Source organism: Pseudonaja textilis, chromosome 10 (genome assembly GCF_049901715.1).
Source record: "Pseudonaja textilis isolate UNSWEBS1 chromosome 10, rPseTex1.2, whole genome shotgun sequence".
In the NCBI taxonomy this organism is placed as follows: Eukaryota; Metazoa; Chordata; class Lepidosauria; order Squamata; family Elapidae; genus Pseudonaja; species Pseudonaja textilis.
This window is the reverse complement of record NC_141999.1, coordinates 17638299-17656095: the sequence shown is the minus strand read 5'-3', so window position 1 is coordinate 17656095 and position 17797 is coordinate 17638299. Positions and strand designations below refer to the sequence as shown.

Genomic DNA, 17797 nt, shown 5'->3' with positions numbered 1-17797 from the left:
AATCTAGGAAGCCTAAAAAAACAGCCATAGTCAGGCATGGGAAGGGTTTTGTGACTCCCAGTGGTTTTTTGGGGGGGTCCAAATGGCTCTTTGACTGTTTTTAAGGTTGCCGACCCCTGGTTTAGTGCTAAACCTGCCCCATTATTGGCAGATACTGCATAGGTGCAAGGAAGCGAAAAATGTACCCCAAAGTGCCAGGCGTTGAAAAGGTTGCGAACAAAAGATGCCCCCCCCCCACCATCTGCTGGATGTCGTAGCCCCAATACATCAAGAGGGCTTTCCTGGTTGGGCAAAGGGGTTTCCAGAATGACGAAAGTCAGCAGCGAGCTTACATCGCCAGAGCCGCTGAGTAGGGGGTAGACTGTTCCTGTGCAGGGAGGCTCGGGCTATCCTCACCCCCACCCCCCCACAGCTTTTCTGGAGCCAGGTGCCCCGCAGCGTTTCCCATCAGAAATGGTGGTGGTGGGGGGTTGGACTAGATGACCTACAAGGTCCCTTCCAACTCTGATGATCCGGATCTATCCCGATTTACTGCGGAGCAAGCGGGGTGTGTGTGTGAGGGGGTGGGGAATAAAACCCAGAGGGGTCCTTGGGAAGCAAGACACCCCCCCCACACACACACCCCGACTTCTCCCACCGGGCGCCTTCTGCGCCAAGGGGGATGCTTTGCATTCTGGAGAAGCGGCGAGATCAGAGGCCAAAAGGTCTGAGATTGGCTGCTGCCCGCACCCCCGTGGGAGACGGCCCACCTCTCTCCGTTTCCACTGGTCCTTCCCTTCCCACGTGAAGCGGTGCGAGAGAGAGAGAGAGAGAGACCGAGAGACGCGGGCGGCGGCGGCGGAGGTGGAGGGGGCGCGCGCTGGGAAAGGAAAGGAAAGCCACCCCCAGCCAATCCCGCAATCTTCGCTCCCGCCTTATTTCCTCGCCCGCCCAGCCTGGCCGCGCCGCAGTCGCTCCTTTGCTCCGGATCAAGCCTCCTCGGGAGTTGCCGCCTCGCCAGCGTCCCACCGCCCGCCCCCCCACCATGATCACCCCGCCGCCGCATCAGGGTGAGCCGCCCCCGCTTCCCCCCTCCGCTCCGTGGGGAGGCAGGCAGGCAAAGGAGGGGACGAGGGGTGAGGACGGGACGGGACACCGGGCTTCCCTGGAGGGGGAGGACATCCCCCACCAAGCTCCGCCCGGCCAGCCATCCCTTGCGGGGGTCTAGTGGGGAGAGGAGAACGGGGGTGGGGGCGGGGGGCTGGAGCTTTCTTTATTTTGCGGGGGGGTGGGGGGTGGGAAGAAGAGAAATTCGGATCACTCAACACCCGCATTATAGGCGTGGAATCCGGGGTGGAGGGGAAGAAGTGAAGTGGCATTTCGACATCTCTGCGGGGTTAATCCGGGGCAAGGCGGGCGCTTTTTTTTTTTTTTCTTCCTTCGAATGGCCCGAATGACGCTTCGCGCCGCTGCTCCGAAGCCACTCCGGAGCGGGGCTGGCCAATAGCGCGATTTTTTTCTCTCTCCAATTTGGGTGGGTGGGTTTTGTTGGTGGGTTTTGTTGGTTTGAAGGCTGCCCTTTGCACGCTAATCCCACCCGCTTGTAGTTTTTTTTTCCTTCCCTCCAATTCTTTAATTTGGCTCCCCCCCCCCCTTCTTTTCCCGCAACTTTGCAGGGTTTGGGGTTTGTTTTTTTTTAGTATAAAATCACTGCAACTTTCCCCTTGGCATGGTGGGAACCATCTCTTTTTGGGACCGAGGGGCGGCTTTGGCAGAACTGGCTGAGGCGTGGTTTGCCTACCGTGGCTCACCCGAATTGCCTCGGGGCGTGGATCCGCGGTGGTGCAGTGGGGTTACCTCACCCCCCCACCCCTCCGCAGGATTGGTTTGCGTGGAGCTCTGTGCTGGACACGGGTCTGCTGGGGTGGAGGAGGGGGGAAGGGAGGTGCCTTCCCCAAGCAAAAATAAGCATCCCCTGGGACAGCTGGGTTTTTTTGCTCACTGGTTTAATTCTTTTGCAGCTTAGCCCCTGGCTTGTCAGATGATGGTTCCATGGTTTTAGGTAGGGAACAGACCATGGGTTTCCTTCAAAAACTGGGTTACGGATGTTGTGGGCATGCAGACAGGTTGTGTGCAGACAAGCAGGGCTTATGCAGTGGGCCACTGGCAGGTGCGGCTAGTGTTTGTGCATATGTTTGTGTGTGTGTCTGCGTGTGCAAATACATATAACTACTTGTTTTTTTTAAAAAAAATCTGAGGATGCTTAGCTGTTTGTTTGCTCACAGGTAGCTGCGGCTGAGGCAGGCGTGCAATGGTAGCTTTCACCTTCCTCTGGCATCTCCAGGGAATCTCTGCAGGCAATTGAGGTTGCTGAATGTGTTTGCAGGCACTTGGCCGGTTCACTGCAGAACTGAGCAGCCGGAAGTCATTTCTTCTGCAGCTGCCATTTGACTGACAAGCCCAGGGAGACTGCCAAGAGAAGAGGCTGGAGGTGGAGGGAGGAGATGGGGAGGTGGACACCTTGATGGCCCTTGGTTTGCCCAAAGAGGAAATGCCCCCACCTGTTTGGGCAAGGATTGGGGCAGAGCCAGGGATGTGGAGATCGGCCTTTGTCTGTGTGGCCTGCTCACAAGCACCAAAGGTGTGGTTACGGCTTTTTGTTGTGTGTGGTGTGTGTGTGTGTGTGTGAGAGAGAGAGAGAGAGAGAGAGAGAATGAGGGTTGAAGAGACCAGAAGCAGTGGTTAGCTGACGTGGTACAGAGATGAGCTAGGCACCGATGTGGAATGTGCATAGGGCAGTATGCACAGAGATGGATTCCCAGCAGATCTCTTAGGAATCTTAGGCACGATGGGCTGAACTGACCGGCTCAAGGATAAGATCAGAAAAAGGCAATGTCATTAAAGCAAACTGCAAACACAGGCTGCTGAGACATGTTTCTACCACAGTTAGGTAAGGAAAGGCTTTGCGATGAGCAATGATTAGAATGCAGTATTGCAGGCTAATTCTGCCAACCGCCAACAGTTCGATCCTGACTGGCTCAAGGTTGACTCAGCCCTCATTCCTTCCGAGGTTGGTAAAATGAGGACCCAGATGGTTGGGGGCAATAGGCTGACTCTATAAACCGCTTAGAGCTAGTGCTGTAAAGTATTATGAAGCGGTATATAAGTCTAAGGCAGGGGTCTTCAGACTTGACAGCTTCAAGACGTGTGGACTTCAACTCCCAGAATTCCTCCTCCAGTCAGGTTAGCTCAGGAATTCTGGGAGTTGAAGTCCACAAGTCTTAAACTTGCCAAGTTTGAAGCCCCTTGGCCTAAGGGCTATGGCTATGGCTGTATTCTGCACCGATCAATACGCTTGTCTGTACCTGCAGAATTTCAGGGCGAGGAGAAAACTAACCGCTGGCTGAGGGAGCTGCAAGCTGCCATGCTGTGACATCCAAATCAAGGAATCCCCTTTTGCAAGCTAGGAGGCCACCCACAAAATGGAAACCCAATCTGTGATGCCTGAGTTGTGGTGCCCACATTAATGAATGGAAGGTTGTTGTTTTTTTTGCTGCTCTTTCTACTGGGAAAGCTGAACAGGGCCAGAAAAACCAAAGCTGGCAAATGGCTCGGAATTGCAGATGAAGGTAGGTGGGTGGGTGAGTAGGTGGGGCCCTAGGCGATGAAAACTGCGATTGGCTGGACCTCCCACGTCTCATCCAACCAAACTCTTACCCGTTCCTCTTCAGATCTGGTGCACTTGTATCTGTGTGCATCGAACGTGCTGTTTGCATGCCGTCTGTGAATGGTGTTATTGCTGGCTTGTGTTTTCATTGAGTGGGTGATTGTGAAAGAATGAAGTCTGTGCTTCTTTCTGTGTATGTGTGTCAGTTTATAGGGCTTGCTGGCGTATTTTGGGGCAGGTCCAGCAGCTTTCCCAGGTTCTCTGGAGAGGTAGAGGGATACCTGCTAAGCATCTGCGTTCATTGTTTTATCTCATAAGGGAGACATTGCAGGAGAACGTAAAGACAATGATCTCCTGTGCTTGTTTCTGTCCTGAAGATACCACACGTCACTTGAATGAGTCTCGGTGAGATGGCTGAATGCTTGATATCGTTGGGAGAAGACTTAATTCTCAGGTAGCCTTTGGTCTGAGATGGAAAGTATCAGTGATTGCATTCTCAAAATAGGCTATCTGATGTGGTTCACCAGCAGCCAGTGCAGACGGAAGAGGTATCAGACAGTGAGGATGAAAGGGAACAGATAACAGATAATCAGAGTTGGAAGGGACCTTGTAGGTCATCTAGTCCAACCCCCCGCCCAAGCAGGAGATCCTACACCATTTCTGACAAATGGCAGTCCAATCTCTTCTTGAAAGTCTCAAGTGATGAAGCTCCCACGACTTCCGAGGGCAAGCTGTTCCATTGGTTGATTGTTTTCACTGTCAGAAAGTTCCTCTTTATTTCCAGATTAAATCTCTCCTTGTTCAGTTTCCATCCATTATTCCTTGTCTGGCTTACAGGTGCTTTAGAAAACAGCTTGACCCCTTCCTCCCTGTGGCAGCCCCTCAAATATTGGAAGACCGCTATTGGAAGGTCCTTCTCTTCACCAGACTAGCCAAGCCCAGTTCCTGCAACCATTTGTTGTATGTTTTAGCCTCCAGTCCCCTAATCATCCTGGTTGCTCTTCTCTGTACTCTTTCTAGAGTCTCAACATCTTTTTTATAATATGGTGATGCAGTACTGGATTGCTAAGGCTTTATAGAGTGGTATTAGTACCTCCCTTGATCTTGATTGTATCCCTCTCTTAATACAACTTAGGATTGCATTAGCTTTTTTGGCTGCTGCTGCACACTGCTGGCTCATATTTAGCTGGTTGTCCACTAAGACTCCAAGATCCCTCTCACAGTTACTGCTATTGGAACCAGTCAGGGAGTCTGGCGAGGACTCGGATGAGGGTCCTGCATCCGATGCAGAGATGGGGCCAGGACCATCTAGGAGTGGGGTGCTGCCTTCTCAGCCTTCGGTGTCTGGCAGCAGTGGGGCAGAGGACCCAGTGGAGCCTGTTCCCAGTAAACATATGCACAGAGCTGCTAGAAGGCGAGAGCAGCTGAAACAAAAGGGGCGACTTGGGAGTAAGGCTGGGAGGTGATCGCCCCTCCCATAAGGGATAAAAGTCAGACCTCAATGATGAAAAACTTTGCAGGAAGCAAAGCAGTTCAGTAATTTTCAAGTCCTTCTTGAAGTTCTGTGTATTCTGGTCATTTGGGGGTTGGTTTGGTTTATGTTAGCCTTAATTGGACTTCTGTTTTGGGTAGCATTCTACAGCACTGAAAAGCGTGCTTTTATCTGGAGGAATTGTGTCTGATGAGTTTTGGCTGGGAATGCAAGTAATTCCCAGCGTTGCATTAAAATAGGTATTATTTTTAAAATAAGTTTGTGTTTTATTAAGTTTGATGAAGCCTGGGTCAGAACACTATCCTATTACAACGACCTGCTTGTTTTTATTTATTTATTTATTAATCAAATTGCCAACTTCCCCCATAGGGTACCCAATAAATAAAGCAGCCTATATACAGTATAACAGATAAAAATCTAAAACCCACAATTCTTTGTTTGCTGCACAAACCTATATCTTCTGCTTTGCAAACTATAGTTAATGGCATAGTTTGTTGTAGGAATCCAGATAGTTGTGGTCTGTTCAAGAATCTGTAGGTTACATTAGGGGCTTAGTATCTGACCCCAGCCAATGTCTTTAATGAATTTCCATTCTTCATTTTTCCTCAATTTTAGCCAAATCATGTACCCCGCCCCCCAAGTCTTTAAAAATAAGTTATGGCTGTATCCATCTAACATGTTTAAGTAGGTCAATTGCAAACTAACAATTGCATTCACAAAGCAAGTAAGGTGGATTAGAGTTGACTTTCATTTGTTTCGTGGTAGCTTAGGGTTGATATAGTGTAAATCATTTGGTTAGTTTGTACTGAACAAACCAGGACAACGGGCTAATTCAATAACCAGGATCTATCAGAAGAGTGAATAGGATTATTTTTTCATCCCCACAATTCATATTTCAGGCATTATCTATGAGTATATATGTGCATATTTTTTCCAAGTGATGCATGCTTTATGGAGGATATTGGGATTGTGTGAACACCTTCTACCCTCACACTCACAAATTCACTAATTACTTGTTTGTAGGGCCATTGAATTTAACAGACTAATAGCAATAGCACTCTTAGACTTATATACAGCTTCATAGTGCTTTACAGCCCCCTCTAAGCACTTTACGGAGTCAGCACATTGCCCCCAACAATCTGGATCCTCATATTACCGACCACGGAAGGATGAAAGATTGAGTCAACCTTGAGCTGGTCAGGATCGAACTCCTGGCAGTGAGTAGTGAGTTAGCCTGCAAAATTGCATTCTAATCACTGCACCACCAAGGCTCTCTATGAAGGGTCTGCTATCTTTGGCCTGTGTGATTCACACTGGAAGGACTTTGGAACTCATCTCTTCTGCTATGGGAGCCATGGCCAGGCCCCAGTTGTATCAGAAGTCTTGATTGATTGATTAATTGATTGATTGAATTTTCATGCTGCCCTCTCGCTAAAAGGTTTAATGACCAACTAGGACACTAGTCCCAGAGTGGATAAGTTGCAAGAAATTGACAGAAATGTGGCTACATTCGCATTCAACTTGACTCCAGTGTTAACCTACTTTCTGGTTCGTATGGTACAATCCATCCATCCATCCATAAACTAGCCAAATTGTTTCGCATCATATAGCAAGCCCAACCATAGAAATGTCTTCCTAGGACAAACTAACCAAGCTTGCTATATATTGTAAGCTGGTATCCACTCGTTTTTAACTAACCTGGCTGAACATCACCAGTTTATATGTCCATGATATGTAATCCATATTTTGTTTTCTAAAATGAAAAGGCAGCCAGTGCTGTTTTGAACTGCTGCCTGATCAGCCAATAAGGCCATGTTTCTCAACCTTGGTATCTTGAAGATATGTGGACTTCAATTCCCAGAATTCTGAGAATCAACAGTCATGTACAAACAGGATGTACGAACTAATACAGAATGTCAGGCCAGGTAATTCTAATCCTCTACCTTGATTTCAGCCATAGAGAACTGCTACTTTCTGGCATCATGGCTATTTCATACATTATGTAAACCTGGTTTAGAATCAAACTGCAGGATTGCAGAACCTGGTTTCTGAAATAACCCATTTTCGAGGCAGGAATGTTCACTAAATCATCTCTTAAGCAAAAGCTGAGGCCTGAAGAAACCTAACCAAGGTCAGCCTTAACCAAACTTCATAGATTGTGTGAGTGCATTTGCAGTCCAGTAACATTTGTAAATGATGAGCCCCGTTTTAGAAAACAAAAAGGAATATTTAGTCTTTCTTTCCTTCAAGTAGCGGTTAAATTGAAATGCCAAATGCTTCTTTTAAAACAAAAATAAATCAATGGAAAAAAGAAGGTTAAGTGTTTTCTTCCAACCTTTCAGTACAGCAAATGGGAGGAAGAAGCTAATTTCTTCCACTTCTTTATTGACAGGTTCTCCAAAGTTTCAGACAAGCTATTCCTTCTAGCAACCAATCTTGTGATGTTCATTCTGCAGTGCTCTAGGCATGGTGGCCTTCAGACAGTTTGAGAGACATATGTCCACGCTGTGCGTGTCTGATGTGATGTGAGCAAAGGCCTGGAGGATACAGTCAAAAATGTCGGAAGTGGCAACCGCAGTGGTGTGATCAAAACCCTGCCTGTGTTTTTGGAGACGCACATAAAAAAAAACACCAGAGTTTTGATGGCACCGTCAATTGACACTTCATTACCATATTCTGGGAACAGCTCTGGATGTGAGAATTACAACTCCACACTCTTTCCACACATCCACGGAACATAGTTTCTTGTGCTATAGGGTGCTTGGCTTTTGTGATTAGGGAGTTACCTTTTCTTTACTCCTTTTATGAGCCGCGGTGGTGCAGTGGTTAGAATGCAGTACTGCAGGCTACTTTTGCTGACTGACTGCTGCTAGCAGTTCGGCAGCTTGATTCTGACTGGCTCAAGGTTGACTCAGCCTTCCATGCTTCCGAAGTTGGTAAAATGAGGAGCCAAATGGTTGCTGGGGGCAAAATGCTGACTCTGTAAATCACTTAAAGAAAGCTGTAAAGCACTGTGAAGTGGCATATAAGTCTAAGTGCTATTGCTATGAGTTGCAATACCTGATGCTGATGTAGCAATAGGACTAGCACTTAGATTTATATAGCGCAGGGCTTTGCAGCCCTCTCTAAGCAATTTACAGAGTCAGCTTATTGCCTTCAACAATCTGGGTCCTCATTTGACCCACCTCGGAAGGATGGAAGGCTGAGTCAACCTTGAGCCTGCTGAGATTCGAACTCCCAAATTGCAGGCAGCCGGCAGTCAGCAGAAGTAGCCTTCAGTACTGCTGTCTAACCACTGCGCCATCATGGCTCATGTACGCACATTGCCAGGCATGTTCTTGGGTCACAAAAATTAAAGTAGCCATGCCAGTGTGAAAGGTGTTATGCCCTGACATCCCTACACATTATCTTTCTCAGATTCTTGTACGCACAATGGACCAATTTCTGTAATTCCTTATTGCTAAAATAAACCCTAAATACTGGTAGTCCTTCACTTACAACAGTTCATTGTTCAAAGTTACAATGGCACTGAGAAAAAGTGACTTATGACCATTTTTCACACTTACAGCCACTGCAGCATCCACATGGTCCCATGATCAACATTCAGATGCTTAGCGTCTGGTTCATATTTATGACAGTTGCAGTGTCCTGGGTCATATGATCATCTTTTGCGACCCTCTGACAAGCACAGTCAATAAGGAAGCCAGATTCTTGCTATTGTGTGGTCTTCCAGGCTTTCACATTGTGGTTTGTGCAACAGGGAAACAATTTACAGTGAATCTCGGGCGGTTGCTGAAACTAAAGGTGCTCCTCAACCTCTGACCACAATTGGGGCCATAATTTCTGTTGCTAAGCATGGTGGTTGTTAAGTGAGCCACACCTGATTTTAAGCCCTTTTGGGTTGTTAAAGGAGCCGTTGCAGTTTTTCAGTGAATCATGTCGTTAAGCGAGTCCAGCTTCTCCTATCGACTTTGTTTGTTGGAAGGCAGCTGGGAAGGTTGCAAATAGTGATCACATGACCCCAGGAGAGTGCAACTGTCAGAAGTACATGCCAGTTGCCAAGTGCCTAGATTTTGATCATGTGACTGAGGACGATGAGGCAGTAGTAAGTGTGAGGATTGATCCTAAGTCACTATTTTTCACTGCCGTTGTAATTTAGAATGATTGGTAAACAAATAGTTGTAAGTACAGATGGGACTATCTGTATCACAACAGAGAAATGTATTGATCAAGGATTCAAGTTGTTGTCTGACCTAGCTCTTCGTCTCTTGTTCATGAGCTCTTCGGATGCTTGCAGTCAAAGTGGAAGTAAGTGTGTCAGGATTCTGGCAGTTACCCCCATTTAAATCATGAATCTCAAGCCAAACTTCCAAAACTTAAAAAGGATTTATTGGGAGTTAACATGCTGGCATTGCCTGGGTGTCGCTGACTCTGAGACACATCATTCATTGTCACCTTTGACCCTGGTTTTCTCCCCACCCCCTGGGTGTATCATAATTCATATTCTCCAATGGGACTCATCCATAGCCAAGAGTCATCAATCATGCTGTCCAGTTAGAATTTTGTGCAGCAGAAACTTCAGTCACCTAGTTACTATCTTTGAAAACATTTATGGAATGCACTTTCGGTTTGCAAGCTGCTGCACTGCTCACCCCTCCTTTTCTGTTGGCAACTCTAAAAAAACCATAGAAATATTTTATGAGTTGACAACGTGTATGTTACCAATACCAAAGTATTGTTTAGTACCTATTTAGTTATATTTGTGTATACCATAATAAAATGGTCCTAGTTTTTTTATTGCCAAATTTATTTTTATGATCATGGACTAGTCACATTACTAATCATTTTCCAGCCTGCTCAAAAGTTTCCTGTAATGCTGTTGTAAGGAATAATATTAATTGCTTACAATATCTACCTTTAATGTAATTGATAATCTTCATGTCATTTCTTTTTTTAAAAATAATTTTTATTAATGTTCTATTAATTACATTTCTTAGTGCTTACTAGACATTGTGTTGTCTGGATATTTAATTTGCTTATCAATACAAATGCCATTCTTACTCTCCACCCATTTTTTCCAATCACTGGTAAAATATGTTCCAAGTTTGATAATATTCTGTGTCTTCTTTCTGTTTGATTTTCAATGTAAGTCTGTCCATTTCTGCACAGTCTCTAGTATCTTCTTAATTATCTCTTCATCTTGCAGTGTTTCCTCACCTTCATGTTATTTCTGAAATCATTTCAGAAACCTAAATATTGCCAGAACTATGGATGAAATCAAATTTCATCTATGTATGACAGTCAGGAATTCAAATGTGTTTGTTGTGAAGTTCAGCTAATCCGTGCTTTTGCGTCATGGCAGGACAACTGTTATTTGTCAGCATTGGGATATTAAACATTCTTATCAAATCAATTTATTATTTGTATATTTTTCTCTTTTTCTTCTGTTCGGTGATGTCCAATTCTTAGAGGCTGCATAAAGAAGTCCCTGTAGGTTTTTTGGGCAAGCTTTTTCAGAAGTGATTTGCCATCGCCTACTTCCTAGGGCGGAGAGGCAGTGAGTGGCCCAAGATCACTTAGCTGCCTTCTTGCCTAAAGTGGAACTCACCGTTCCCACTAGCTCAGAAATTGGCTCTCATTTGTACCTTTAAAAAACTTAAAATCCTCACTTATTGAAAATTAGGAAGGTTTGTGTAAGCAAATTCAGATGAAGAAGAAGTGGGAATAATTCAGCATAAAGTCCCTTCAACACACCAAGTTATTTCATTCTTAATCTGGACCCAGCTCATTCTGAAGTAGGGCAATCCTGCTTCTGAGCAATCCATCACAGGGGCTAAATTTGAATATGAACTAAGAACTAATGGGCTTTCAATAACAAAAAACAAAGGGAATTATTAAGGGAATTAATGGATAACAGACAATCAGAGTTGGAAGGGACCTTGTAGGTCATCCAGTCCAACCCCCCGCCACACAAGCGGGAGAACCTACACCATTTCTGACAAATGGCAGTCCAATCTCTTCTTGAAGGTCTCAAGAGATGGCGCTCCCACAACTTCTGAGGGCAACTTCTGTTCCATTGGCTGATTGTTCTCACTGTCAGAAGTTTCCCCTTATTTCCAGGTTGAATCTCTTCTTGTTCAGTTTCCATCCATTATTCCTTGTCTGGCCTACAGGCACTTTAGAAAATAGCTTGATCCCCCTCCTCTCTGTGGCAGCCCCTCAAATATTGGAAAACTGCTATCATGTCTCCCCTGGTCCTTCTCTTCACTAGACTAGCCAAGCCCAGTTCCTGTAACCATTCTTCATATGTTTTAGCCTCTAGTCCCCTAATCATCCTGGTTGCTCTCCTCTGCACTCTTTCTAGAGTCTCAACATCTTTTTTATAATGTGGTGACCAAAACTGGATGCAGTACTGTAGATGTGGCCTTACTATGGCTTTATAGAGTGGTATTAGTACTTCCCTTGATCTTGATTGTATCCCTCTGTTAATACAATTTAGGATTGCATTAGCTTTTTTGGCTGCTGCTGCACACTGCTGGCTCATATTTAATAGGGAATTAACTTTTGTGAAAGGTAAAGGTTCCCCTCACACATATGTGCTAGACGTTTCCATCTCTAGGGGGCGATACTCATCTCCATTACAAAGCCGAAAAGCCAGCATTGTCTGAAGACGTCTCCGTGGTCATGTGGCCGGCATGACTAAATGCCCGAAGGCGCACGGAACACTATTTTTCTACTTGGTGTCATCATTCCAGCAAACCTCCATTCCAGTCAGTAACTCTGAGATAAGCATATCTCAAAAGTCCCTTTATTAGAATAGCATCTGGCACATCTGTGGAATCACAAATCTAAAAGTTTTTTCGGGCTTCCCACAATTTCCCAAACTATGAATCCATCCCTCCTTGGTCATCATCACATCACATGGCCCAATCACGATCCATCCAAAATTTAAGATCCTTATTTCATCCTGCGCCATACTCAATGACCTTGGACTAACAAAAGAATTTTATTTTGTCTACTTAGAACTACTTAATTGAAATCACCCCCCTCCCACTTTCTCAGGCTATGTGGCAGCGTGGAATATGGCTTCCAAATCTGACACTTGCATTTTTTTTTACATGCTTTTGAACTGCTAGGCTGGCAGAAGCTGGGACAAGTAACAGGAGCTCACTCGGTTACACAGCGCTAGGGATTCGAACTGCCCACCTTTTTCTCATCAACAAGCTCAGCGTCTTAGCCATTGAGTCACCGTGTCCCTCTTCTTAGGTGAAGCCAAATCATTTCAAATGGTATACAGGTAGTCCTTGACTCATAACCATTTATTTAGTGATTGCTCGAAGTTACAACAACACTGAAAAAAGTGATGCATGGCTGTTTTTCACAGTTTTGACAGCCGCAGGGTCACATGATCAAAATCCAGCTGCTTGGCAAACTAGTTCATACTTATGACAGTTGTAGTGACCCGGGGTTATATGATTATCTTTTGTGACTTCCCCACAAGCAAAGTCAATGGGAAAGCCAGATTCATTTAAGGACCATGTCACTAACTTAAAACAAATTCAGGGTTTCATTTAACAGCTGTGGCAAGGAAGTTCGTAAAATGGAGCAAAACTCACTTAACAACTGTCTTGCTTAGCAATGGAAGTTTGGAGCTCAATAGTGGTCAACAGTCAAGGACTACCTGTTCTGTTATAGTTATAAGAGACAGCCACATCTCTCTTGGTACCTATAAGCAGGTGTTACCCTTGAGAGTTGTTTTATCCCCAAGAGAAAACTGTCTGAAGTTGTTGTCAGTTTCAAGACATGCAATTTCTGATTACAAACATCCCCAGCTGCCTTGTAATCGACCAGCCAGCATACCAACCACAGAAAAAAAAGAAAAAACAAACCCATCAACAACTTTTTCGTTTTCATTCCAAGGTCTTCTGAAGGGCTGGCCTGGAGCCACCTCTCCCAAATCCAGAGTTAGAGCCCTTCTTGCGAACCTGGTTCACACCTGGCAAAAGTGTGAAGGGTGTCGCAGCATATATTTTTTTCCCCTTGAGAGGCAGAGAGGATAGAACGGCAGCCGACACGCTGTGGCATCCGGGAGAAATGAAATTCAGGGGCGGATAATGTTGCCAGGCTTCCCTGCCCGGGCTTTTAGCAGCAAATAAATAAATAAATTGAATACTTGTCTCTGGGAAATGCCACTCCCTTTCCTTCTTTTCTCTCTCTCTCTCTTTCTCTCTCTCTCCTGCTGCATCAGTCTGTCTGCAGAGTATCTCTCTGGCTGCCTTCCAGTCCCTCCTTGTTTGGAAAGCTCTGTTAGGGAAAATGTCAGTGGTGGGATTCACATTTTTTTTTTTACTACTGGTTCTGTGGGAGAGGTTTGGTGGTCAGGACATGGCTTGGTAGTCATGGCAGGGGAAGGATACTGCAAAATCCCCTCCCCTCCCCAGCCCACTAACCTGCTTTCCAGCTCCCTTCTCCTGTGCAGGGCAACCAAAGGAGACCCAGCCAATCAGCTGGGACTCAATGGGAGGCGGAGAATAGATGGGGTTGGCGGGGGCCAGTCGGAGGTGGTATTCCAAACGACTCAAAATTTCCGCTACTGGTTCTCTGAGCTACTTAAAATTTCCGCTACTGGTTCTCTGAACTACTCAAAATTTCCGCTACTGGTTCTCTGAGCTACTCAAAATTTCCGCTACTGGTTCTCTGAACTACTTAAAATTTCTGCTACTGGTTCTCTGAACTACTCAAAATTTCGCTACTGGTTCTCTGAACTACTCAAAATTTCCGCTACTGGTTCTCTGAACTACTCAAAATTTCCGCTACTGGTTCTCTGAGCTACTCAAAATTTCGCTACTGGTTCTCTGAACTACTCAAAATTTCCACTACTGGTTCTCTGAACTACTCAAATTTCCACTACCAGTTCTCCAGAACTGGTCAGAACCGGCTGAATATCACCTTTGAAGAACTTGTCCCGTACCAAAGTCCCAGCTGACTCCTGGAGAAGCCAGACCACAGATGACAGGAAGGGAAAAACAGGCAGGTCTCCAGATGTTCCAAACAGAGCACATCTCAAAGACAACAGTTGAGATTTGGGAGGGGCGGGGAGGCTGACCAAAGACCAAGGTGGGATAAAACGGAGAGGGAATTGATGTATGGTGATTAGAAGGAGTAGGATCCTAAACTGGGGTGGAATTTTCTGTAAACCGTTCGTCTTGGGGCCAGCTCTGGGAAGAACTTGAGTCTTCTGCTTTCTCCTGACCTGCGTACTCCTTAACTCTGGCAGCGGATTTAAGGCGCTGAGCCTGCTTATGCAGTATCCCGTCTCCATGGCAACCCCCCCATCCTCTGCATTGGAGTTTGCATTATTCAACTGCAGTCCCAGCAGCTGCAGTTTGCCCTCAATCTTGCCTTTAGCACTTGGAGGTTTCTCCCGACTTCTTACTTATCAATTATTCATTCATCAGAGTCATAGAGCCGGACCCTCTCACGAAAAGTGGGTGGCAGACAATAGTTATGTAGGCTGCAGTTAGGTTTGGAGGCGGATTCTCTCTCTCTCTCTCTCTCTCTCTCTCGTTCTCTCTCTCTCTCTCTCTCGTTCTCTCTCTCTCTCGTTCTCTCACTCTCTCTCATTCTCTCTCTCTCTTGTTCTCTCTCTCTCTCTCTCTCTCGTTCTCTCTCTCTCGCTCTCTCTCTCTCTCTCGTTCTCTTTCTCTCTCTCTCTTCTCTCTCGTTCTCTCTCTCTCTCTCTCTCTCTCATGAAGCAAAGGCAGCAAGACTTGGGTGGGGTTGAAATGAGAGGGGGTTGAGGGCAAGCCAACTTCCTAGTTTTCTTTGCAAGAACAGTAAACCAGCATTGGTAATGTTTCTAAAGCGTGTGATGGAGGATGCAGGTTGACGTGTTTAAGAGATGGGGTGGCTGGAAGGGGTTGGACTCGATGATCTTGGAGATCCCTTCCAACCTGGACATTCCTTGGTTGCCTGATTCTGTGAAAGGAGTCTGAAGAGGGTTGTAAGGTTCCCAGATCAACCCGACCCAAAGAAAGGATGCTGTGTGGGCAAATTGTTGCTTATAATCATGGCTACGGGTGAAGATTTCCCCTAGTTTGAGCAAAAGATGTGGGAAAGCTGCCTCTGCTGTGAGATGCAAGAATTCCAAGAAGGAGAAGAATTTTAGCGGTTCGGCCTGAAATTTGGATTATGTTTGAAATGTTATGAATGGGGCAAGGACAACCCTGGTGGTGAGAAGGCAGACGGAAAGCCCTTGGAGGCAAGGCTAGACATCTTGGCCCCAAATGCCTTTGATAAATCTCAAGAATGTTCTTTTCTGTGCCCTTATAGGGATGGAAGAAAAATGTTGGCAAAATACGTAAAAAGCTATAGGAGTTCCGAGGAAAAGGGTGGTTGATGAAGCTGGTTACAAAAAATAGGTTACAAGGAATAGGATGGAATTGGAGAACAGGAGAATTAGAGAAGGGCTGCTGAATTCATTGATCCCAATGAATTTTGGGATTCCCCCCACCCCACTTCCCCATTGGAAGGACATTCAGCCAAGGAAGAAAATCATCCTGACTTTCCCATTAACAGGCAGGCATGTAGAAAACAAGCTATCCAACCCAGTGAGTTTACAGATGGCTAAAAGATGCTATGGTTATTATGTCTGTGTAACCCATCAAGCGAGGACAATTAAAGGCCTAGCAGCTGCATGGACATACCAAACTATATTTGGATAGTTAGAAGGGTGGGGAATAGGAAGAGGAGGAAGGGGCTAGCATAGGATTCACTTTATGGTGTAATCTCAGAAAATGAGTTAATTCAAAAAATAGGTTAATTGCATGGTGAGGGTGCAAGTCATTATGTTATATGCCCCAATGGATACAGATGTCAAAAGATGATTTTTAGATTAGAAATATTTATAGAACTCTCTGGTTTCCTTTTCTCAGCTTGGCTGCTTTGAAGTGCATTACATAAAGATCGTGGGAAGCAGATTTGGGTGAAAAGGGCACCAAAATAAGATTTTTGTGTTTTGAGATAGAGCAATGGCTCAAATGAGGAAAATGGATGGACGGAGAGAAAGAGAGAAAGAGAGAGAGAGCTATGATAGATAGGTAGGTAGGTAGGTAGGTAGTCATGCCCCTGTCGGAGTCTGAATCCGAGAAGGAAGATGAACAGCTGACAGGGAGTGGGAGTGTGGCTCCGTTGGCTGTGGAGGAAACTGGGGAAGGGCAAAGCCCAGCTAGTTAGAGCAGGGGAGAGATAGAACAAGGGAGAGGGAGTTCAGAGGAAAACCGAAGCCCACCCCCTCTTTATCCTAGGGCATGCAGGGAAGAACGGAGAAGAGAGCAATGTGGGTTGTGTGCCTTACGGGGGAGGAAAGGGCCCTGATTCCCTTCATTAGCCACACCTGGGAAGAGAGTTTAAAAGAGATGCACGCTGAGTGTGGCAGCTGCTGGGAGCAAATGTGTTTATCTTGTGTTGACTTTAGTTATCTGTGTTCCTGGCATCTTCCCAACTGTGTTGAGTTATTACTGTGCCTTCATGTCTGGAATTCTTGCTCCTGTCCTGCTGGACTAATTACCTCATTTTGCCTTGACTGGACTTATAGTTACAGTTTTTGTTGACCATGTTTTGGCTTAATTCTCTGCAGCCAAAGGCTGTTCCTGGGAGAGTTCTTCTCCAGCCCAGAAGGTAACCAGGACATTGGGGGCAAAGTTGGAGCAAATAAAGGAGTCCTACTTATTATTTGACTGTGTTGCCTTTGTGCCACGGCCCGGATCATCACATAGTGATAGATAGATAGATAGATAGATAGATAGATAGATAGATAGATAGATAGATAGATAGATAGATAGATGGATAGATGTAGATAGGCAGACAGACAGATAGACAGGTACAGACAGGCAGACAGATAGACAGGTAGATGATAGAAAGATATTAAATTGGACTCTGTGAGTGACTTTGAGCCACTCGTTTGCTTCCAGCTCAGTATGCTCACAGGATTGCTATGAGTATTAAATTAGGAGAGATTCCCCATGCATAAATTTTCCTAATAAATACTAAATAAATGTGATTTCTTTATTTGGAGTATAGCATGTTTATAATGACCCAGTTGCTGCTTGTTAACCTGGATTTAGGGTTAGGCATGTTATCTGAACCTAGTCAGTGTGATGGGAATCCAGCACATTGTAGATCATTCAGCCAGCTGTGATTTATACAGACTATGGGTTAGCAGATGATGCAGTAACCTGCCACTAGCTATGATTAAAGTCAAAAAACAGAAAGGGATGTTATGATGTTGTGGCACATGCTCAGCACTTTTGAATTTGCATTGTTATACACAAGTGCATAAGGGATGAAATGGGCATCGTGAAGTTGCAATGAGCATTTTGTCACACACACACACACACACACACACACACACACCAATATCCCAGTTTCTGTTTTCTTTCCATTGCTGCTTCTGGGCACAGATTCCAGGCAAGCAAATCCAATGGACATTTCTGGGCACATTCTCCTGTGCAAGATGTCCAGTTTTCTCCTTTCCTTTTCTCTCATGGCGAGGGAGTTGAAACTTTTGGATCTTGTACACTGGAGAGAAAAAACTTATCCTCTTCCTTCTGCTTCAACACTAGGTCAGAACCTCTCTATTATCTGTCCTTTTCTCTGGT

The 17797-nt window shown here is 45.4% G+C and overlaps 1 protein-coding gene across 3 annotated transcripts in view; it reads left to right on the top strand.

The window, feature by feature from the left end:
• Positions 1-662: 662 nt before the first annotated feature.
• The window catches only part of LOC148124922 (sodium/potassium-transporting ATPase subunit gamma-like), a 28014-nt gene continuing 10879 nt past the window's right edge, over positions 663-17797 (top strand). Inside the window, exon 1 of one of the 3 annotated variants that reach the window (XR_015744815.1) lies at positions 663-1049. Coding sequence is in view for 2 of the 3 variants with exons in the window: in XM_087939921.1 (XP_087796047.1) it covers positions 1025-1049 (25 nt within the window). In the remaining variant the exon portion in view is untranslated. Of the gene's footprint in view, positions 1050-2710; positions 2930-17797 lie in introns of those variants that run through there. The other 2 variants (XM_087939921.1, XM_087939922.1) reach the window with 2 other exon arrangements.